Below are 24,387 nucleotides of genomic sequence, written 5' to 3'. Positions count from 1 at the left end.
GCAATGAGCTGAGATTGTGCCCAGGCACACTAGCCTGAGTGACAGAGTGAGATTCTGTCTAAAATAACAGTTATAATAATAATAATAATAATAATGGCTGGGTACGGTGGCTCACGCCTGTAATCCCAGCACTTTGGGAGGCTGAGGCAGGCAGATCACAAGGTCAGGAGATCGAGACCATCCTGGCTAACATGGTAAAACCCTGTCTCTACTAAAAATACGAAAATTAGCCAAGTGTGGTGGCGGGTGCTTGTAGTCCCAGGTACTAGGGAGGCTGAGGCAGGAGAATGGCGTGAACCCGGGAGGCGGAGCTTGCAGTGAGCTGAGATCACACCACTGCACTCCAGCCTGGGCAACAAGCCAGACTCCATCTTAAATAATAATAATAATAATAATAATAATAATAATAATAGTAATTGAATGGGTAATGCTCATGACGCTGCAGCCTGGCTTACAGAGTAATTAACAAGAGCTGGGGGTCAGGATCAGTGTGTCATATTAAACAAGAAAAAAACAGAACCAAAGCATTTTTTTTTTAAGAACAGGGTTGGTGGAGATTGGGATTTATAATAAATGACTGTGTTCTTCCTACTTTTTCTGGGCTTTTTTTCCTTCCATCTGTGAAAAATGGTCATCTGAGTCCCTTCTGGATACATATTTTTATTTAAATTCTTAAGTTCATAACATATATTCAACCAAGCTTGCTGTCAGAAATTTCAGATCTTTGTATCCGTTGCTCAGGTATTATGTCAGGGTTGTAGGTATTTCCTTTTCTTACTCCATGAGTTAGGGGGTGAGGGTAGGGGCTGGGAGGTTCTAACTGAGGCAGAGATGAGCGAGGTTTGCCTTGGAGAGATGGACGTGGACTGCCCCTGAGCTTCCACCTGCCAGGCGTTGGTGCAGGAACCATAGCCTCTCCTTAGTGCTTCGTGCACCTCTGCAGGGGATTGCATCTGGATGCCCCCACATTATCCTTTAAAAATGGGTGAAGATGGCCAGGCATGGTGGCTCACGCCTGTAATCCCAGCACTTTGGGAGGCCGAGGCTGGTAGATCACCTGAGGTCAGGAGTTCGAGACCAGCCTGGCCAACATGGAGAAACCCCATCTCTACTAAAAGTACAAAAATTAGCTGGGCGTGGTGGCGGACGCCTGTAATCCCAACTCCTCAGGAGGCTGAGGCAGGAGAATCTCTTGAACTCGGGAGGCGGAGGTTGCAGTGAGCCGAGATTGTGCTGCTACTGTGCTCCAGCCTAGGCGACAGAGAGACTCCGTCTCAAAGGAAAAAAAAGGCGTGAAGACATGGACTCCACTAAAATCTGAAAGCTCCTCATTTCCACTGAGCCACACAAACAAAATGGAAAGCAAGTTTCGGGTCAAGGAACCAGCTTTTTATCAGGTACTACCAGGCACTTGGGAGGACAGGGAAATGGTGGAGAAGGGTGAAGCTTCTTGGAACTTCCTTTGTGGTTTTCTAAGGATAGTATTTAATGAAAACTAAAAATATGAAGTATCATATTTTTAGCATAGTTACAGAAAAATTATACTCAACTATTAGGATAATATACCTTGGAAGGATATTCTTTGAAACTCTATGATAGTTTAACGTATACACAGAAAAGGCACATTTTGATGGTGTTTAACAAACTGAACACACCCGTCGTACACCCATGTAAGCAGCACCCAGATGAAGAAACAGAAGGTGGCCAGCACCCCAGAAACCTCTCTTGTGCTTCTTACCAGATTCTACCCATTGCACCTCATCCCACCAAAAAAACCTGCCCTCTTGACTTCTAATAGTATATATTAGTTTATCTGTGTTGGTACTTGATATGGTTTGGCTGTGTCCTCCCCCACCTAAATCTCGTCTTGAATTGTAGTTCCTGTAATCCCCACTTGTCGTGGGAGGGAGCCATTGGGAAGTAATTGAATCATGAGGGCAGTTACCTCCATACTGTTCTCGTGATAGTGAGTGAGTTCTCACTAGATCTGATGGTTTTATAAGGGGCTTTCCCCACTGCTTCGTTCTGTACTTCTCCTCGCTGCCACCATGAGAAGAAGGATTTGTTTGCTTCCCCTTCGCCATGATTGTAAGTTTCCTGAGGCCTCCTCAGCCATGCTGAACTGTTAGTCAATTAAACTTCTTTCTTTTATGAATTACCCAGTCTTGGATATGTCTTTGTTAGCAGCATGAGAATGGAGTAATACAGTACTTCATATAAATAGAATCCTACAGTATATATACTGCAGTGCATCTGATTCCTTCCCCAAAATGATGTGTGCAAGATTTATGTGTGTTAGTCTATAGTTATAGTTCCTCCATTCTTGCTGTATAGTATTTCATTGTGTGATTATCCCACATATTCGTCCATTCCCCTATTGGTTGCATCTGGATGGTGCCCAGTTTCACCCATGATATGCTGCTGTGCATGTTCTGGTGTATATATTTTTGTGTGCATATGAATGTATTTCTCTTGAGTATGTACTCAGAGTGCATTTTCTGGGTCACAGGGTGTACATATATTCAACTTTAGTAAGTAATATCCAACAGCTTTCTAAAGCAGTTGTACAAGTTTACTTTCCAGCCAGCAGCCAGCAGTGCATAGGAGTTCTGGTTACTCTGTATGTTTGCCAACACTGGGTATTTTCATCTTGAAATTTTTTTTTTTTTTTTTTAAGGAAAAATACTTACCAGATTATTTTTCCATCTGAGCTGGTCCCTTTCCTAATTAAAAAAAAAAAAAACGAGGCTGGGCATGGTGGCTCACACCTGTAATCCCAGCACTTAGGGAGGCTAAGGCAGGCAAATCACGAGGTCAAGAGATTGAGACCATCCTGGCCAACATGGTGAAACCCCGTCTCTACTAAAAAAAATACAAAAATTAGCTGGGCGTGGTAGCGCACGCCTGTAGTCCCAGCTATTCAGGAGACTGAGGCAGGAGAATTGCTTGAACCCGGGAGGCGGAGGTTGCAGTGAGTCGAGATTGCACACTGCACTCCAGCCTGGTGACAGAGCGAGACTCCATCTCAAAAAAAAAAAAAAAAAAAAAAAAACGTGCGGGGGGAATAACCCCACCTAACGAGATACCCATTTATTGTGAGACACTGACAGATCCAGTGATCATGCTTTGTACAGAACACCAGCAGGAACAAGCTTGGTGCTTTCATTAGATGTAGGAGGGCCTCTCTTTTTCTGGTGGAACTTCAAGGTGATACGTAAGGACAAACTATAAGATAATGACCTGCAAAGACGAGATAACTATAACATAAAGCAAAGCAAATTTAATCTCATAAATAGACATGCATTTTTTTCCCCCCTAAGTTTCTCAATCTACAAGTCCTCACCTGTGGCTTCCAATGTCTTTATCGCCTCTCCTCCTCCCACTCAGTCTTTACAAAGTGATTCCATTTGCTTTGTCAGGTGGTACTTCTGCTCTTTCTTCTTGGATTGTCTAGCGTATTGAAATCTTCTTTATCCACAGGCAAAATATTTGTTATCCACATAACAACTGCTGGACCAGTTAGTTTTGCCCAGTGGGAGGTGACTTTGTTGGTTGACACCATTTTTAATATTTGATGCTGTTTCTTATGTGGAATACAAAACTGATCCGATTCAGAAGTAATAAAGATAAAGTACTCTCTTGACTTAAGTTCCAGCTGCCAGCCAGCATAGAGTCATGTGCTGGTGGGGTCCTGTTAATAAAATATTGTTTACAAGTGGCTGGGCATGGTGGCTCACATCTGTAATCCCAGCACTTTGGGAGGCCGAGGCAGGCGGATCACTTAGGTCAGGAGTTCGAGACCAGCCTAGGCAACATGATGAAACCCCATCTCTACTAAAAATATAAAACTTAGCCAGGCGTGGTGGCACAGGCCTGTAGTCCCAGCTGCTCGGGAGGCTGCAGGAGAATTGCTTGAACCTGGGAAGCAGAGGCTGTAGTAATCCAGGATCGCTCCACTGCACTCCAGCCTGGGCAACAGAGCAAGACCCTGTCTCCAAAAAAAAAAAAAAAAACCACACACACCAGCAACAACAAAAACCCAGAATTTTGTTTATAAGCCATCACTCAAATGAGTCAGAAAACTAAGAAGGTGCTTCAAAGGAAAAAACAATGAAGTGTTTTTGTGCACGAAAAATGATGTTAGTAGCTCCTTTATTATTGTTGTGGCTGAATAGACTATTTCTTGAGATGGGCTAACTTCTGAGCATTTGTTTTATCTCTCTGGACTTAAGAGAATACCTGGAAAGGTCCAATATCTCCTCACTTGTAAAAACTCGATTGAATTCCTAAAGAATCATTAATAGTGAGTTATCACACATGTGCTGTCTCTTGAAAACTATTCTGACTTGCCTTTCAGAACACCGAGTCACGCCAGTCCCACTTAGGTCACCATTGACGGATGTTGCTCACCATTTTCTTAATGCCCATCTCAAATAGGCCACTTTTAGCACGTGGAGTGTTGTTGGGCGGCTGCAATTCTTAGAGGCTCCCATGGAGTCCCCAAAGACAGTATTTCTTCTGGCTACCTGACCGCTTCCCCAACCCTAGTTCTGTCTTGCTGATTAGCACCAGGATAGGACCTTTGGATCTGGGTTGCAGTGGTTCACGAGGGCAGGGCTGTTGTAGCTTCCTATGTCGGTGATGTCCCTCAGTCCCACTCATGCCCTGTAACTGACCAGACTTATCTGGAAACCGACCTTTGCTTCACAGGCACCCTCGTGAGTAGACACCAAGTTGTCTGTGTTAGGCGTGTCACTTTCACACGTGAGTTCAATAAGTACACTGAGTGAGCAGACATGGTGACTTCATTCAGGACAGCCCTTGAAGGGGAGGGGAGAGTGGGCATCTGACCTGAGACTCACTTTTTGTTACTAATTTCCTGAAGGAAGAGGAGGTCAAGTTAGCCTTATCCATGGGTGTCTAGACCTGTCACCTCGACTGCCAGGCATTGCTTCTCTGGAAATGCTCCGGTTCATTTTTCTTAAGTTCCTAAGAGGTGCCTTTTTCTTCCTGCCCCTTCTTCCTGGTACAGACCACTAGCCAGACGGAGCTTGAAAACTGGATCACCGCCATCCACTCTGCCTGCGCCACTGCGGTCGCAAGACACCACCACAAGGAAGACACGCTCCGACTCCTGAAATCAGAGATCAAAAAACTGGAGCAGAAGATTGACATGGATGAAAAGATGAAGAAAATGGGCGAAATGCAGCTGTCTTCAGTCACTGACTCAAAGAAAAAGAAAACAATATTAGATCAGGTAATTGTTCTTCTGTGTTTAGATCCAGACAAAAATTGTTAGGTCTCTAAAAGGGTTTTTTTTTTTTTTTTTCTGTTTTTTAATCGTGAAACATCATCAGATATCTCCTCGACAGCCTGTCATCCAGGATGCTGAGTTCTTTATTGTGACTGTCGGTGTTCTTCACTCTTTGTTCGTAGCTGATTGTTAACAGCTAAACGGAACAATATTACATTGAATGAAAGACAGAAACCCAATAGAGGAGCTCCTGGTCCCCACCAAGGATGTGCTGTTCTAGGGATCTGTGTAATTAGAAAGTTTTGCCAATTTCATTTCCCATATTATCAGACGGACTTGGAGTTCTCTTATGGTGGGGACTCATTTCTGACTCCTCAATAAATTTTGAATTCTTAATTTGGAAAAGGTAAAGTACATTCAAAAGATATATTTGGCTGGGCATGGTGGCTCATGCCTGTAATTCTAGCACTTTGGGAGGCTGAGGTGGGCATACTCATTTGAACCCAGGAGTTCAAGACCAGCCTGGCCAACATGGCAAAACCCTGTCTCTACATAAAAAATACAAAATTAGCCACACCTATAGTCTCAGGAGGCTGAGATGGGAGGATCACCTGAGCCTGGGAGGTGGAAGCTGTGGTGGGCCATGATTGTGCCATTGCACTCCAGCCTGGGTGACAGAGCAAGACTATGTCTATATATATCTAGATACAAATATGTATATATAATTGCTTTATATGTGCATAAGTATATTTCATGCTAAACAGAAAAGATTGAGTGAAATGAACAAAGGACATTTTTGCCTGCTATGCAGCTGTCAGTAACAGCCATCTGGTAATGCTTTGACACTTTGTCCTAATGCTTAGGAAATAATTACATGAATAAATGATATTTAAATATTTGAACAATTGACATGGGCCTTCCACATTTCTCTCCCTCTGGGATTTCCCTTTGTTACCTGACATCGTGTTTTTTTAAATTGACGCAAAATTCACATAATGTAAAATCAACCATTTTAACACGAACAATTCAGTAGCATCAAGTACGTGTACAATGTGGTGCAGCCACTACCCCATCTAGCCCTGAAATGTATTCATCTGCCCCAGAAGGTAACCCCATACCTGTGAAGCAGTTGCTCGCCTCTGCCCCCAGCACTATCTTCATGGATTTGCCTATTCTGGGTGTTTCATGTGAATGGAATTCCACAGTACGTGGCCTTTTCTGTCTGGCTCCTTCCCTGAGCTTCATGTTTTGGAGGTGGATCCACATGGTAGCATACATCAGCGCTTTACTCCTGAGTTCTGGCTGAATCGTATTCCGTTGTATGTATGGTGTGTTTATTGGCCATTTGTTGATGGACATTCGAGCTGTTTCCACCTTTTGCGAACAGTGCTGCTATGAACATGTGTGTACAGTGATACTATATTTTGTCGAAGCACAAAGGGAGATTTGAACCATTCATCATTATCTGTCAGCATCACTGAGCCTTCACTCTATGCCAGACCTTGTACTTATGCTTGTATTATCTTTTTCAAACATCCCAACAGCCTTATGAGGTAGGTATTATTTTGCCATTTTGAAAAATGAGGGAATGTCTCAGGGACATGCTACAGTTGGAACTTTGTATTCCAGAGCCTAGGTCTCCACCATCTTGTGTTCCACTTCCACCCTTTGTTACAGGCTACCACACTCTTCCCAAAAGCACTTGGTCGATTGCTTCTAGCCTTTAATTCGTCTCACTTTTCTTTATATGAAAACCCACCTCTTGTTAAGTCATATAGTTCTCTGGTGATGGAAATCTCTACATTTTTACTTCTTCAGTCTTGTGTTTGTGGCCCAGAGCTTGGAGTTGACAGACCTATCATGCCCCCAGTACGAACTCCAAAATAGGAGGGAACAGAGGAACTTGTCATTTTCTATTTATTATGCTGAATTTATGGCTGTAGATCTTTGCAGAAGGAAACATAAATAACTAAGAAACTTAGGTACCTGTTGTTTATTCCTTAGGATTATAATGAATGCCTTTACGACATGTAGATTTGTATAGGATGAAAATATTAACATTTGTTTCCCGTTTTCTCACTTTTTCTTTTCCCATGTTTTTACTACCGTAGATCTTTGTCTGGGAGCAAAATCTTGAGCAGTTCCAAATGGACCTCTTTCGTTTCCGCTGTTATTTAGCCAGCCTTCAGGGTGGGGAGCTGCCAAACCCCAAAAGGCTTCTTGCTTTTGCAAGTCGACCAACGAAAGTGGCCATGGGCCGCCTTGGAATCTTTTCTGTATCATCGTTTCATGCCCTGGTGAGTAGAAGCTAATGAATTTTTGAAAAACATTAAGCTTGACACTTAATCCTGAGCAGGACTTGACAAGAGTCTCCTAAGTGTTTTTCAAGCTTCCTGCTGTGTGTGGATTTCTGAAATGCCCTCCTATTGCAGTGGATGCAAATTTCCATTTAAACCTGTCCAAAATATATTACTTAAGCATCTCTTGATGGGGGGGCCTAAGCTATTGTACAAAGAAAATATGAAAGGTACCATCTTCAGCGTTGTTCACGTGTAGTATTTGTTGATAGCTCTTGTCGTCTTCAGGCAGTGTCATGTTTGGAACCCAAATACCTATTTTTTATATTAACTTTGTGGGAATGGTGAGTGGAGTGCTCACTCTCATACATCAATGCATTCTCAGGCTGGGTATGATGGCTCAGCACTGCGGGAGGCCAACGTGGGTGGATCACCTGAGGTCAGGAGTTCGAGACCAGCCTGGTCAACATGGTGAAACTCCATTTCTATTAAAAGTACAGAAATTACCTGGGTGTGTTGGCGCACACCTGTAATCCCAGCTACTCAAGAGGCTGAGGCCTGAGAATTGTTTGAACCTGGGAGGAGGCTGCAGTGAGCCAAGATTGTACCATTGCACTCCAGCCTAGGCGACAGAGTGAGACTCTGTCTCAAAAAAAAAAAATATATATATATATACACACACACACACACACACACACACACACGCACGCACGCATTCTCATTCTATCTCTTTCTCTCACTCAATCACTCACATACACATAATACATACACCATATATGGAACACAGATCTCTTTGGAGATCTCCATTTCACTTTATTTTTACTGTTGTTTTGATGACCACGAATACCCGATGCATTAGAGCAAGGCAACCTCCGTGATTCGCCAGCTGAACATATGCGTTGCTTGAGGAAGGGAATTTCCATCTGACCTCTACGGCGGCAGACTGTGTAGTTGTGTTGTGTGTTTATAATCTGTAATTTCATGTACTTGCTAAATTGCGAGCAGCTTTGTGTACTTTTGGCTCCTTCTCAAAAATTGCTGTATGAGTAACATGGTTTTAGTCTATCCAAGTCGACACCCACTTAAAATGTACTGCACCTTAGCACATTTGCTAGGGAATTAAATGTTAAGTCTCAGGTTCCAGAAACAGCTTTGTAAAACCTTAGCTGTGCTGTTCTTCTCTTGCTTTGTCAGCTGTACCCTTCGATTGCATTCAGAGCTATAATTCAGTCAGAGGCGTTTGTATTCTTTATAAATAGATTAGCATCATCATTCAGATAATTAGGGGTAGATTTACATTTTTAAAGAAGTCTTAAACCAATTTCTGGAGTTATTAAAACTGGCATCCTGATTTGTTCTGCTAATTACAGCTCAGCTCTTGGTCTCCCTGGCTACCACCTCTCCATACAGCTATTAAATCCTGTTTTTTCAATAGTGGGACAAAGTGCTGTGTTGAATAAACTTACAAAAGGTTTTCAGTTTTTGACTCCAGATCTATTTCTCAGAGACCTGGACACCCATTTTTAACTTAGCCAAATCTCAGTTCACCTATTCTGCAAATCAAAAACAAACAAACAAAAAACTAGGATAGAAATTCTTCTTTATCTCCTCGTCAGAATATCATCCATTGAGGGCGCATTTTTATGAAGGGAACTCGTGGTGTCATTGAGGTACCATCTGTATTAATACTAAACCTTGAGCATCGAAGTGGCTCCCTCCTCTTACTGTGCCTTCTGGATTTTGGAGAAAATAATTTTGCTTTCTCTCTAAAACTTGTATGCTTTCATTATTTTCTTCAAAGTCATTGGGCGCAACCTCCCTGAGAAGGTTACCATTTTACTCTTCCATAATTCATCTTCGGACCCTCTAATTTCCTTCGTCTCAATGTCTGTGATGTGTGTGTATACTTTTCTTTCAGGGGGCAGGCTATTAAAATTTGGCCAGCTGAAGATGGGGATGGGAGAGTTAGTTACTCTGAGGTGTTTTGGTCAGTGGTTTTAAAGAATATTGAAGTCCATACGTTCAACTGTCTGTTCCTTTGTTGGATTTTTGCTCGCTTTGTCAGTGATACAAGTCTGGGTGTTTCAATATGTTCCTGCAACTTCTCTTTTCTGTGAGGGGTTTCATTTCAGACAGAACAAATCAGGCGAGCCTGTTGGGTGTCTGTTCCTATTTGTTGCTTTAGCTCCTGTGGAAGATCCCAGGCAGGGAATTTTACAGTCTGATTTATTAGGGACTCTTATTTTCTTTCCCTCCTCTCCTTGTCATTTGACCCCTGGGATTTTTTTTTCTCCTTGGGGTTGAAACATTCTTCAATTTAGTCTTTGTCCAGATTTTTTTTTTCTTCTTTTCAGTGGGGGAGGAGGAAGGAGGAGGTGTGAGGGTAAACAGGGCTGGGTCGGGGAGATTGGAGCTACAATTGAAGTAGCATTCACTGAGAAAGCTTCCCGTAATGCTGCGTGATTTGCAGTAATTAACTGAAGGGCCCCTGCTGTACTCTTTGAAAGAAGGTTATCATTGTTCTTGTTTGCACAGATGAGCAGAATGATAGAGTAATCAGGTTCAGGCCACAAAGGGAGGCATTGTCTGGGCAAAGATCATTGAGAAACTCTTGAGCTCTGGTCCAGCAGTTCTTCTGCCAGCCCTTTTTCTAAATCCCTTTGCTCATTTTGAGTCATTATTGTCTTGGAGGTAGTGGTTACTTTTGCAGTTTACAAGGCCCCAAGCAATTTAGAATACTGCTTATAAGAAACTTAAGTAAAGTGTTGTGTTAAACAGCCTAAACTAACTGGTCAGCTGGTTAACTGAGAATGTTTTTGGGTGTATGGATTTCTCTTTCATGCTCTCTTTGTCTGGAAATTGTAAACTGAAGAGTTACCTTTTCATTGTTGTCACCATATTACATGGGATATGCTTTTGCTTTGTGGTATTTATGTATTTATTTGTTCAAGCAACAAATATATGTAAGTGCCTGGCATCCGTCAGTTTTATCCTTGTGATTAGGACTATAGTGAACAGCACAGAGTTCCTGTCCTCTTGAAGCTTATATTCTTGTGGGAGAGAAGGGTAAGAAATAAGTAAACAATTAACTAGAACAATTAACTAGACACGGTAAGTACAGGTATTGCTGTGTGTATGAAGAAAGCAAACGGTAATATATGTCGACATATTTATACGGCTGCCTCTATGTATGTGTCACTATTAATGACTGGATTTGTTTATAAAATGACTGTATGACCGTGAGGCCAAATGGACACTTTTTTCCTCTAGAATTTAAAATTTTTAACACCATTTATTCAGTGTTGACATAGTCACGTGAGCCTATGCATGTCTGCATGTTATAATTTATTCGTTTTACAACCTTTGTTTACCCTTAACAGAGAAAGTGATGAAAATGGAGAAAATTTTTGCGTATCTTACGGTGTGTTAGTCTTGTGATTTTGTTCCCTGTGACATCTCCAGTGTAATCTTAGATTAAGATCTTTCTCATGAAAATTCCCACCAGTGTCTTGGATACCACATTTTTCTATGCCCTGATCTGGGTTTATTTGTTTTGTTTTGTTTTGTTTTTAACCTGCTAAGCTGAGAAAATGCAAAATGCTAAGACCTCTCAGCTCCCTCATCTTCCTATTTTTGTTTGGGTCCAAAAACCTTCCCTCTAATACCCTCGTAGAGAAGCTGTTTTGATTCCTGTTTTTAATGTACGTAGGGGTCCCTGCCAATCCACCCATGGGGCTTCTGCGGTGTTTACATTGTCAGTACTGAAGCCCCAGAGAGGCGTGCCTTCCAACCAGCACGCTGACTGCTGGGGAGGCCCCTCATGTTACCAACAGTGCCTCATCCCCTACACTGCTGTCAGTTGGCATCTGTCACATCGGGAGCTGCCTGTGTGGGAATCTACAAGTAGGTTCCAAGACATTCACCTCTGGCAACAAAAGAGTGGGTGGAGAAGTTTCATTTCAAGTCTGACTTGCTGTTCCTCCGGCCACTCCCTTTTTTTTGAAAGGCAAGCCCGTGGGTGGCCCATGGAGACATCTTCTGGCAGAAGTTCCCTTAAGTTCCTGGGACTTTGCTTTTGCCACCTGTAGGATAAAGTTCAAGCCTGAATGTTTTGCCTGGGAGGACTTTCTGGAGTCCTTGTGGAGATTCTACTTGAGCAATTATCCTGGTGACAGATTTACATTTAGGGTGTTCCCTTGTGAAATGCTTCTCTGGGTTCGTGCCACTGGACTCCAGGCTGGGCGACAGAGGGAGACTCCATCTCAAAAGAAAAAGAAAAAGAAATGCTTCTCTGGGTTCTGGCGCGTTGTAATATCTCGACAGAGTTTAGCTTTTGTTTAACAAAAAAATACAAGTTTTCTTTCCCATTTACCTAAACGTAGGACATGTAAGTGATGCAAGTCTGGTAAAGTGCCTTCATCCTCACTGAGCCCGGTCCCTTTTGTCTTGTTATTCTGCCATCCTTGAAAAGGCTTGGGTAGGGACATCCTCGACCACAACACACACCTTCCTTTTATCAGGAAAAAGAAAACAGATAGGATAGCGGAAAGGGTAACAGAAAACCCCCTCCCGTTGAGCACAGTTCCTGGAAGTTGCAAATAGTTTTTTTGCTTATATGCCATTGACCAGAACTTAAGCCCAATCCATGCCCTGCTGCAAGGAAAATAAGTCATCTTGGACTTAGTGGCTGCATGCTCACTTACATTTGAGGTATTTGAGATTTTCCTTTTTTTTTTCTTTTTTTGAGACAGAGTCTCGCTCTGTCGCCCAGGCTAGAGTGCAGTGGTGTGATCTCAGCTCACTTCAACCTCCACCTCCTGGGTTCAAGCAATTCTCCTGTCTCAGCCTCCCAAGTAGCTGAGATTACAGATGACTGTCACCACGCCCGGTTAATTTTGTGTGTGTGTGTGTGTGTGTGTGTTTTTTTTTTTTTTTTTTTTTTTTTTAGTAAAGATAGGGTTTCACCATGTTGGCCAGGCTGGTCTCGAACTCCTGAGCTCAGGTGATCCACCCGCCTCTGGGATTACAGGTGACTGTCACCATGCCTGGCTAATTTTTATATTTTTTTAGTAAAGACAGGGTTTCACCATGTTGGCCAGGCTGGTCTTGAACTCCTGACCTCAGGTGATCCACCTGCCTCAGCCTCCCAAAGTGCTGGGATTACAGGCATGAGCCACCGCACCTGGCCTACTTTGGAGATTTTTCTAAGATGGAGTAGAGGATGGATATTGGGGGCCAACCATCAAATTGCCTGATTTTAAAATGTGATTATATCTATCCTAAGCAAACAAAATAGTAGAGATTGGTAATTTTAGATTTAACCTGGAAACCCAGGAACAAAAATCTGCTGTTTTTCCACTATTGTTGCTGACGCTTGAGCACCATTTTTCAGTAGAATGCAGAAACAGCTCTGTAGCATTTGGAGAGAAAGCCTGGCTTATTTCCCTTGCTGTTGTAGTTCAAGCCTGTGACCAGAAGGACATGTCATTTTTGGAAAAAGAACATACATGTTTTATTCCTATATTATGTATTTTTGCTGGTGATTTCAAACAAGGATTGAATTTGCCAACCTTTCATTTCTATTCTGAATCCATGAAGGGCTCTCAAAGTCCCAGGATATCTGGGTCATGGATTAAATATTTTAGGCGTTGGGGTCAGGGTAGGCTGGCATGATGGAGGAGGGTTTTTTGAAGGGTGGGACTTACGGGGGCCTCAAGACATAGGTCCTGACGCATCTCCCTTGTGGCTGCTTGTCCTTGCCATCCTCAGGTGGCAGCACGCACTGGTGAAACTGGAGTGAGAAGACGTACTCAGGCCATGTCCAGATCCGCAAGCAAGCGAAGGAGCAGATTTTCTTCTCTGTGGGGTCTGGATACTACCTCCAAAAAGAAGCAGGGACGTCCAAGTATCAATCAGGTAGGTTCCAGAGCAGATGAAAAGTGAGCCCACACAGATCGCTTCTGTGGCCACTTCAGTTTGGGATGTATGTGTTTCTTCATTGAGGCTGAGTGTTATTTAAAATCAACTAGTTGACACAAAGAAGCTAGCTGTGCTAGACACTTTTAATAGGTAATGCATACCCGTAACGTTGAACTCTGCTATTAGTCTGTCACCAAGCTGCAGTTTCCCACCTGCATCCTTTCCAAACCCTTGTTAATTACAGACCTACTCAAAGCGCATAATTCACCCTGAGTCGTCAGGAAAAAGCAGGGCTCTGCAATGAAGCCAAGTGGGCACCTGAGTGCAGTCTTTTTTTTTTGGGGGGGGATGGAGTTTCACTTTGTCACCAGGCTGGAGTGCAGTGGCACAATCTCGGCTCACTGCAACCTCCACCTCCCTGGTTCAAGTGATTCTTCTGCCTCAGCCTCCCGAGTAGCTGGGACTATGGGCACACACCACCATGCCCGGCTAATTTTTGTATTTTTAGTAGAGATGGGATTTCACCATATTGGCCAGGCTGGTCTTGAACTCCTGACCTCGTGATTCACCTGCCTTAGCCTCCCCAAGTGCTGGGATTACAGGTGTGAGCCACTGTTCCTGGCCATGCTTTTTAAGCTGCCTCTGGCACTTCATGAAAGCATCTTCCAGGGAAATCTGATTATTCTCTGCCCTTGACTTTTTGGGGTTGACATTAAATGGGCAGATCCTCTGCCTACTGGAACGAGGAGCCAGGAATCCGAGAGAGCTTGCCCACTGCCACGGCCTCCTTCTGCTCAGGTCCAGGGGCTGGAACGGGATCTCGGTATGTCATGAGGGCACAACATAGCCTGGTGCCATGACGGGTGGTCCGCTGACCATGTGCAGCCGCCCAATTCTTCCCCATTAATTTGACTTCTTTGACTTCTTCACTCGCCAAGGCCAGTCTCCTGCTGGGGTTACTCCGGGAAACTCACTGTCTGTTGTTATTGTCATCCTTGCCCTTTGACTTTGAGAAATGAGTAGCTCCAGAACTGCTTGTTTAGATTTGAGGGACTAAAGGTACATGAGCATCTGTCGTCTTTCGGAAGAAGAATGTCCTGTTTGTGGGCTGCAGTGGCTGGAAAGTCAGGCCTTCAGCATTTTGGAGGTCATGACTAAGACTGCTAGTTTGACCTATTCACCCCGTGCCCTTATGCAAAGTGAGAAGACGTCATCGACTGACTTCATAGAATGATCTCTCTTTTTTTGCTCTGACAGTTCCAGCCATTAACTTACTTAAGAAATGAATTTCAGAAAAGAGATTAGTCCTGAAAGCTGATGCACTGAGTCCCTTAGCTGACTATGATACTCACCGGCTTGTTTTGTTTTGTTTTGTTTGTGATGGAGCCTCACTCTGTCACCCAGGATGGAGTGCAGTGTTGCAATCTTGGCTCACTGCACCCTCTGCCTCCCAGTTAAAGCGATTCTCCTGCCTCAGCCTCCTGAGTGACTGGGATTACAGGTGCTCACCACCACGCACAGCTAATAGCTAATTATTTTTATAATTTTAGTAGAGACAGGGTTTCACTATGTTGGCCAGACTGGTCTCGAACTCCTGACCTCAAGTGATCTGCCTACTTCGGCCTCCCAAAGTGCTGGGATTGTAGACGTGGGCCACCACGCCTGGCTGATACTCACTGTTTCAGTGTGGCATTTCCCTATCCTTGATGGAACCTGCAGAGAGCAGATGAGCAAATGCTAAGCGAGTGTGAGACTGAAGCAGTTTTGCAGTTTGTCCTGTGGTCTTTGGGGAGAGTAGATGATTGAGCTTTCTTCCATGGGTTTTGCTTTTATGTAAATCTAAAGAAAAAACTGGCCAGGCGCGGTGGCTCAAGCCTGTAATCCCAGCACTTTGGGAGGCCGAGACGGGCGGATCACGAGGTCAGGAGATCGAGACCTGGCTAACATGGTGAAACCCCGTCTCTACTAAAAAAATACAAAAAACTAACCGGGCGAGGTGGCGGGCGCCTGTAGTCCCAGCTACTCCGGAGGCTGAGGCAGGAGAATGGCGTGAACCCGGGAGGCGGAGCTTGCGGTGAGCTGGCATCCGGCCACTGCACTCCAGCCCGGGCGACAGAGCAAGACTCTGTCTAAAAAAAAAAAAAAGTGGAGGAAAGTCAACATTTCATCAGAAAAAATCACATAAGAGACTTGATGGTTCTCAGTTAAAACCTGCAAAAGGAGGACATGAATGATCAGCATTTCTCTTTTTTTTTTTTTTTGAGACACAGTCTCACTCTGTCTCCCATGCTGGAGTGCAATGGCGTGATCTCAGCTCAGTGCAACCTCTGCCTCCCGGGTTCAAGTGATTCTCCTGCCTCAGCCTCCTGAGTAGCTGGGATTACAGGCGCCGGCCACCACACCCGGCTAATTTTTGTGTTTTTAGTAGAGATGAGATTTCACCATGTTGGTCAGGCTGGTCTCGAACTCCTGACCCTGTGATCTGCCTGCTTTGGGCTCCCAAAGTACTGGAATTATAGGCGTGAGCCACCACGCCCGGCCCATTTCTCTTCTTTTGGGAGGTGGTGGTGTCACTGTGTATGTATCTTCTGCCCTGAGTGTTGGCTCAGCCCACTGCTTCTGGACTTAACAGTTTGGACTTGTTTTCTAGCAAAACCCTTTGTTCATGTGCTTCTGCTTGATTGGCACCAGGTTACGTTACCGCCCATTTCTACTGAAATATATGACTGAATTTAAATGGATTCAATAGAATGTTTTAACATTTTTCTAAAATCAAAGCACAATGTAATGTCAAACAATTCTTTTAATTTTTAAGTATGAGTTTTTTTATTATTATTATACTTTAAGTTCTAGGGTACATGTGCACAGCGTGCAGGTTTGTTACATATGTATACTTGTGCCATGTTGGTGTGCTGCACCCATCAACTTGTCAGCACCCATCAACTCGTCATTTACATCAGGTATAACTCCCAATGCAATCCCTCCCCCCTCTCCCCTCCCCCCTAAAGTATGAGTTTTTAAGAACCTTTTGCTTAGCCATAAACATCCCAGTAGAAATCTACTCATTAAATCTGTAATTTGAAATGGACAAAAATTATGTTTTGTTTTGTTTTTTGGCTAGATGTGTTGGCCATGCCTATAATCCTAGCACTTTAGGAAGCAAAGGTGGGAGGATTCTTTGAGGCCAGGAGTTTGAGACCAGCTTGGGCAACAGAGCAACACCCTATCTCTACCAAAAAAAAGTTAAAAACATTGTATGCTTTTGTATGTTTTATTTGCATGGAGGAAAGGCTTTTTCTTAATTGTGTACATTATCCTGATACTACATGCTATTCTAATTTTCATGATATCTTTAAGTTAGCAGGATTGATTACATTTCAAAGAAGAGACAGTTTTCTATTTTTTAAATTAAAAAAACTATGTTGCCATGTTGAGGTAAAAAACTAATATTCTCATGCTCTACTTAAGAAAGTATTACAAAGCAAACATTTTTATTTACAAGTATCTGGTCGGGTATATGAGGCTATAAGAGAAATGCTTCATTGTGGGTTTATCTAGCTCGTTGCTTTTGCTAGTTTCTTTTATTTATATTTATATTTTTCTCTTTCTTTCTTTCTTTCTTTCTTTTTTTTTTTTTTTTTTTTTGAGACAAGGTCTCAGTCTGTTGCCCAGGCTGGAGTACAGTGATGTGTAGTCTCAGCTCGCTGCAACCTTGACCTCCAGGGCTCAAGTGATCCTCCCACCTCAGCTTCCCAAGTAGCTGGGACTCCAGGAACATGCCAGTATACATGGCTAATTGTCAAATTTTTTGTAGAGACAGGGTCTCACTCTGTTGAGCAAACTGGTCTAGAACTCCTGGGCTCAAGCAATCCTGCTGCCTCAGCCTCCCGAAGTTCCAGGATTACAGATACGAGCCACCATGTCTAGCCTAGTGTCTTTCTTTCTTTACTTTTTTTGAGATAAGGTCTCCCTCCGTTGCCCAGATTGTAGTGCGTGATGTGATCTTGTGATCCTCCCACCTTAGCCTCTGGAGTAGCTGGGACTACAGGTGCGCACCACCCCATGCCTGGCTAATTTAATGTAATTCTTTTTTTTTGTAGAGATGAAGTCTCACTATATTGCCCAGGCTGGTCTCAAACTCCTAGGCTCAAGCAGTCCTTCGCTTCAGCTTCCCAAAGTGCTAGGGATTATGGGCATGAGCCACCATGCCCAGCCTATTTTCTTTAAATAGAGATGAACTATCCAGATTTGAGAGCAAACTTTTTTTTTTTTTTCCAACTGTCAAAGACATAGGGAAGTGATCTAGATAGAGGGGTGTGTTTTTCCAGGTCTGCTCCCATAAATTATTGTACCTGCTTTGGGATTTGATGTAGGAGTATCTGAACATGTGTGAAAGGTTTTGTCATAGCCATGCCCATTTCCTTCCCCCTTCCTAGATTTCGTATGCCCTGTTGCCCAGATTCCTTTTTAAGATGGTACTTTTGTATATGCAGGTGTTTGGAGAGGGAACCGAAACTGTAAAGAAGTCTTTAGAGGGAATATTTGATGACATTGTTCCAGATGGCAAGGTAAAAATAAACGTGTTTTCTTTTCTAAAGGTACCACAAGTGCATCAACATATACATGGTGCCGTGTTGTCTTGAGCTACTAAAATTAAGTAAACTCAATATTAAAAACTGAAATGATCAGTTTTTAAAAGTTATGTAATAAGTCAACAAGAGATGGAAAATCATTTTATATTTAAAACCGAGTGGTAGCGAGAATATTCTCCTGCTGACATCACATTTCCCATACTTACCATTCGATGTGTGAGTTTCTCACTAGAATGTAAGAGGAAATTTGGGTTCTGAATAGCTGAATATTTTATGCCATTGCAATTTCTTTCTGTGTACAACTTCTCTTCCGAAGAGGTGTGTTCTTACTACCCTCCCTCTCTGCCCACACATGCTGTTTTGCTCCCATTAGTTTCAAAGAACTGTTCTGATAGTGTGTTCTTTTAAAAAAGAACAACAACAAAAACGCATTTGCCTCCCAAGTCAAGTATTCAATTAAATATTCGGCTGGGCATGGTGGCTCATGCCTGTAATCCCAGCACTTTGGGAGGTCGAGGTGGGCGGATCACAAGGTCAGGAGATCAAGACCATCCTGGCTAACATGGTGAAACCTCATCTCTACTAAAAATGCAGAAAAAAATTAGCTGGGCATGGTGGTGGGCACCTGTAGTCCCAGCTACTCAGGAGACTGAGGCAGCAGAATGGTGTAAACCCAGGAGGCAGAGCTTGCAGTGAACGGAGATGGAGCCACTGCACTCCAGCCTACGACAGAGCGAGACTCTGTCTCAAAAAAAAAAAAAAAAAGAAAAGAAAAGAAAAAAAGATTCACAGACTTGGTTCAGCCTTGTACTTGGATTTAACAGGGGCTTTCAAACTGCTCTGATTGAAAGCCCATAAAAATACTGATTTTTTTTTTTTATATTGGCCACTTTTTTCAGCCTCTAAATACATAGATGTCTCTCGTTTTCAAGACCTTAGTAGTGATACTGGGAGCCTGTTTGTGTGGGGGATGCGGGGTGGTCTGATGTTGATAATGTGACCTTAGTGTGATCCTCTGGTTCTCAGGCTCAGAATCAATATGACAGAACTCAGCCCTCAGTTGCCATGTAACCAAGTAGTGTCAGTCATCAGTGGCTCAGCCTCATGTTGTAGATGGAACTGAGTTTCAGAATCCAGAGTGCCATGAGGAGTTCTGCTATTGGAGGGGGAAGAGAGAAGAGTGGTCATGGGAAGGCCTTTTCTTTCCTTCATACCCAAACTGCTAATGAATGATGCTATCCTGGATATAAAGGCCACTGTCTTTGGAAATACTCATCCATGGCCACTGTCTGAGCGTCTGTCTCTGATGAAATTTGAAGAAATTCAGTTTTTGGGCCTATGTGCAATGCAAGCATAGTTTTTGATGTTAACCTGGTCATTTCTGAGGTTGGCCAGTTCATCTTGCATACCATTATTAGTCCACATTTAATACTGAGATATCTTCTCTAGACCGCAGAACTTGGAAACTGCAAAAGTTTGTCCATTGGATTTCTATGTAGCATTTTTGGTTTTCCATTTTTCCAAGATACCTCTTTCTCCCACATCCTGGCTAGAATCCCTTGTTCTCAGAGTGTTTAGATGCAAAACCTGGGTTGATTCAGTGCTAAGGGGCATTTATTTAATGTGGCACGCTGGAACAGAGTCAGAAGATTCCAATTATAGTTAATGGGATTTAGGTATGTTGATTGCTTTTTGACAGTTCCTTCCCCGGAGTCCAGCTTATCTGCTAAAGCAACTCTGTTCAAAGTCAAGGCTGAAATTACCTTCCGCAGTTGGGTTTAGTTTAGTGGCTTTTACGTTTTCCCCATTCTTGGATTCCATTCTTCTTATGAACAGAGGTTGTATTACCACCTCTCAGCCTTCATTGGGAAATTTGTTTCTTCTTGTAATTTGCTGATACCAGCCTTGTTCTTACTGATCAGTAGGTACATATTTACCAACTAGTGGCCTGCTTATAAATCAATAATGAAGGCCTATTACTTAGCATATATTGAGCATCAATATTATGTTTACATTGCTGAAATCTAACATCATTCTTTCCTTGCTTACTTGTTGTGTGAGTGGGGGGTGGGAGATGGGCTCCTTACATTGTATCAATCTAAGCAACGTAACACTGTATCAATCTAAGGAATATCCTCTGCTTCATCTGCTTAGCTTGCTTAGGTTTAACCCAGCTGCTGAAGGAGGACTTTGGACCCTTCTCCCACATTCACAAACTTCGTTTCACTCCCTGGTCCTCAGGCACAGTGATGGGGGGATACAGCGATGGCAGCAAAGGAGGCTTGTTTTTGCTACATTGTGCCATGAGGTTATCCATCAAGTTCTTTGACCTCCATCTGGAAAATGGAACTGTCTCTGTCCCCGGGGTGGTGCTGAAGGTCCAAGGAGAGCACAAAAATGATGCTCTCTATAAATATAAATATGTAGTGCTAAAACATTATCTTTTTGAAAAAAAAATTATTGGGGCGTCATCATTGCTTTGAACTGTAAAGTTCACATGGCAGATATGCTTGCTGTAGGAATTCCCTGCTTGAAACTTGACATGAGTTTGTGGAAGAAATAAGAACCATGAAGCTAAGCTGAATAGGTGACCCCTTTCTTTCTTTCTTCCAAATTTTGATGCCCACTCATTCACACCATGATCACCTATGGATGCTGTGGGCCAGGTGTGAAGCCTGCCTCACAGCTGAGGTTTGAAATCTCCCCATTGCACCATAAGTCTGCTTTCTCAGTAGTTTCTCTCTCTCCAAGGGTTCCCCTGCCTCCCACCACTGCCTCTGCTTCTGCCCTGGGCCATTTTCATAGGAATCGGTGATTGCTGTGTGCAGTCTGGGGATCTAGGGTTGTCAGAGCTCCACTGCTGGTGCCCTGCTAACTTGATTTCTTGTTATAGAGGGAGAAAGAAGTGGTCTTACCTAACGTTCACCAGCACAACCCTGACTGCGACATTTGGGTCCACGAGTATTTCACTCCATCCTGGTTCTGTCTGCCCAATAATCAGCCTGCCCTGACGGTCGTCCGGCCGGGGGACACTGCACGGGACACCCTGGAGCTGATTTGCAAGGTATGGAGCTGCTTTGGGTTGTTTCTCCAAGAACAGAATGGGGTGTAGGCATCTTCTAAGGCACACATGGAAACCTGGAGTCATGTGGGAGAGGAAGGTGCTTAAACACACCTCTCTTTCATTTCGAGCAGCACTGCATTCCTTTGTGATAATATTCATAATTATATTAGTGAATGCTTCACCTTTGGAAGGAGAGGAACTCTTCTAAGTGGCATCTTTCAACGTGTGTGTTTGATAGATTTCTAATGCACGTATCACATGCTCGCTGCAAACCTTTTAGAAAATCTAGGTGAAGAACAACAGAAAATTAAGGCCACTCTTATTCACACAATCCAAAAATAACCGTTGTAAACGTTTAGACGTGTGACCATTCACTCTTTTCCCCACACACACGTACATGGGTTCAGTGGCAGCATATTATGGGTACCGTTCTGTCACCTGCTCTTTAACTGATACACTATGGGCATCTTTAGAATTTGGGAAAATGGAAGGAAATAGAAGTTTGACCTCCATTGGTGGGAAATTCCTCTTTTGTGAACACAGAATTAGCCTTTTTAGAAACAGGACAAATGATTGTGCTCCTTTTCTCTACTTTCACCTTAAACCATGGAAGAAATGCCTTGATCTTTTTCAAAGTGAACCTGGTTTCATGTTTCCCCCTGATGGGCAGCCAGGTGAATGGCCTTAAGTTAGGGGAGAGAGAGGAAAGAAGAACTTTACTTGCATGCTTGTTTTTATTTTTACATAACGAATAGCATTAATAGTTCTATGTGGTAGTCATATCAGGTCTGAGCCTGAGAAAGAGCTGAGACTTTGCCATTGTACCCACGGAGGAAGTGAGGGCCTTAGCTGCTTGCCTGAGCTCACATCACAGTCAGTTGCAAAGGAGAGACTGAACCCACGTCTGGCTTCTGTACAGCTGGGTGCATCCTGCAGTGCCGGGTGTCCACAAGAACTCTCAGAACCTGGGTTTAGTCTTCAGGAAGGACAATCAGTAAGGCTCAGAAGAATCTAGAATAAATTCTTAGGGGAGCAAATTGGTCTTCTTTGGGGCTGCTAAAAGAAAAAAAAAATGAAAAGCTTTTCTATCACAATTTTATCCTAGAAGAAGTTGGATGGATAAAATGACGTTTTAAAGATCTCATCATGGCCGGGCGCGGTGGCTCAAGCCTGTAATCCCAGCACTTTGGGAGGCCGAGACGGGCGGATCACGAGGTCAGGAGATCGAGACCATCCTGGCTAACACAGTGAAACCCCGTCTCTACTAAAAATACAAAAAAAAAAAAAAAAAAAAAAAACTAGCCGGGCGAGATGGCGGGCGCCTGTAATCCAGCTACTCGGGAGGCTGAGGCAGGAGAATGGCGTAAACCCGGGAGGCGGAGCTTGCAGTGAGCTGAGATCTGGCCACTGTACTCCAGCCTGGGTGACAGAGCGAGACTCCGTCTCAAAAAAACAAAAAATAAATAAATAAAGAAAGAAAGAAAGAAAGAAAGATCTTATCATTCAACACAATGTTTGTAAATACTGAATGACTTTCACTACCTCCACAAGTACCTCAGTTTTGTAGTTATACAATCAGCAATTTTTGTATTTAAAAAAAAAGCAAATCACAGGCAGCTTTTTAAAGAAGAAACATGGCTCTTCATATGAATCAGGGAAATGGAACAGTCCAGCTCAAATTAGCCTCTTAAAATGTCTTATGGATGTGGAGGATAAACAGAAGAATCACTTGTTTTGGGCCATAACCAAAGTCAGCCCTGACATGGATGTTAAAAATAAATGATAGCACCTCTCTATATGCTTTGAATACTTCATGTACGAGGGTTCTAGCTTTTGGAGATAATGGTATCTCTGTTCACAGTTTTTTTCATGTTAATTACTTAACAAAACTGGTCTGTAGAGGATTTCTGCATTCCTTTATTTATAGATTAGCACAATTCTTTAGAGACGCGTTAACATTCTGCAGAGCTGAAGAGTTATTGTCAGATCCGCAGATGAAGATGTTAAAAGTAGGACTTTCTGGCCTTTTTGTATAAGCCCAACTCTGGAAGGTGTTTCCAGAGGAATAACATGGCTTTGGAGCATCCTACGCACACTGGCTTTCAACTCAATCGGGAATCGAAGGTTAAGCCAAAGTTTTCCAATTACCATTGATTGGTGGAAGATTGATCAATGAGTGAAGCAATGAATGATTGGCCCAGTTTACGTATATTTCAAGCTTTTGTTTTGGAAGACACTAGAGGAATGAAGAATAGTATTGTCATTGCACAGTTAGAGACCATATCTAGATAATGTAGTGGACTGATCCCCTTTAAAGTGTTTGTTTCTGTCACTTGAAGGGTTTCTGATGGCATCATTAAGGTACACAATCCCTTTCTCCAACAGTAAAAGTCCTGCCCAATTTTCCCTGGGCCCAGTTCTTTTTCCTAAGACACAGAAATAAAAGCAAAGACAACGTGGTGTGGAGCAAGCTTTATATCTCATGAGTTTATGCCAGGCACGGTGGCTCACGCCTGTAATCCCAGCACTTTGGGAGGCTGAGGAGGGCAGATCTGTTGAGTCCAGGAGTTCAAAAGCAGCCTGGCCAACACGGCAAAACCCCATCTGTACTAGAAATACACACACAGAAAAAATCTCATGAGTTTAAAAATGGAAGACTTGTGTGTGCATTTCAGAATTTGATGGTCTTTGGGAAAACACCCATGTAGGAAAAGTGATATAGTATGCTCAGGGCCAGGTGCCTTCTAAAGCTTACTTCTTCCTTGGAAAACACCTTATTGTAATTAGTGGATCTGATTTTATTCTTAAGAGAGAAGGAGATAATGGGGAAAACAGTGCCCCATGTTATTAACAATCTAATAGCATGGTGAATATTCCCCCCCGCCCCACCCCATTGAAAACAAAGATGATTGTAAAAATGCCTGTCTTTTGTTTCATTATTGTTATTCTCAATGTCTGGTGATAGATGCTTTCTCTAATATTTAATAATCAATCTGTTTCTTCTGTCTCTTGCATTCAGCTCATTCTCTTTCCTATTCTATTTGATCCACATCATTTCACATCAGTTTGCCATCTGCCATCTGAGCACCAGTCAAGTTCTGGTATAGTAAAAGTTTCAAGATCTTCATTTCATATACAATTCATGTCAGAGATGTTACTGGAATGATTGTTGCTAAGTATAGCAGGTAACCATGTTGGCCTATAGGTTTTGGATATATTCTGATCGTTACAAGTACAAAAATAATTGCAACATATTTTCAT

General features: G+C 42.9%; 1 protein-coding gene across 3 annotated transcripts in view; it reads left to right on the top strand.

Annotated features, from left to right (window-relative positions):
- The window catches only part of TIAM1 (TIAM Rac1 associated GEF 1), a 230,278-nt gene that overhangs the window by 115,124 nt on the left and 90,767 nt on the right, over nt 1-24,387 (top strand). For all 3 annotated transcript variants that reach the window (XM_030914607.1, XM_030914608.1, XM_030914609.1), the window contains 5 exons: nt 5,033-5,257; nt 7,366-7,551; nt 13,321-13,467; nt 17,964-18,038; nt 20,956-21,126. In XM_030914607.1, the coding sequence (XP_030770467.1) occupies nt 5,033-5,257; nt 7,366-7,551; nt 13,321-13,467; nt 17,964-18,038; nt 20,956-21,126 (804 nt within the window). The remainder of the gene's footprint in view (nt 1-5,032; nt 5,258-7,365; nt 7,552-13,320; nt 13,468-17,963; nt 18,039-20,955; nt 21,127-24,387) is intronic.

This window comes from Rhinopithecus roxellana, chromosome 13, assembly GCF_007565055.1.
Source record: "Rhinopithecus roxellana isolate Shanxi Qingling chromosome 13, ASM756505v1, whole genome shotgun sequence".
Taxonomy (NCBI): domain Eukaryota; kingdom Metazoa; phylum Chordata; class Mammalia; order Primates; family Cercopithecidae; genus Rhinopithecus; species Rhinopithecus roxellana.
This window is presented reverse-complemented; position numbering and strand designations above follow the sequence as displayed.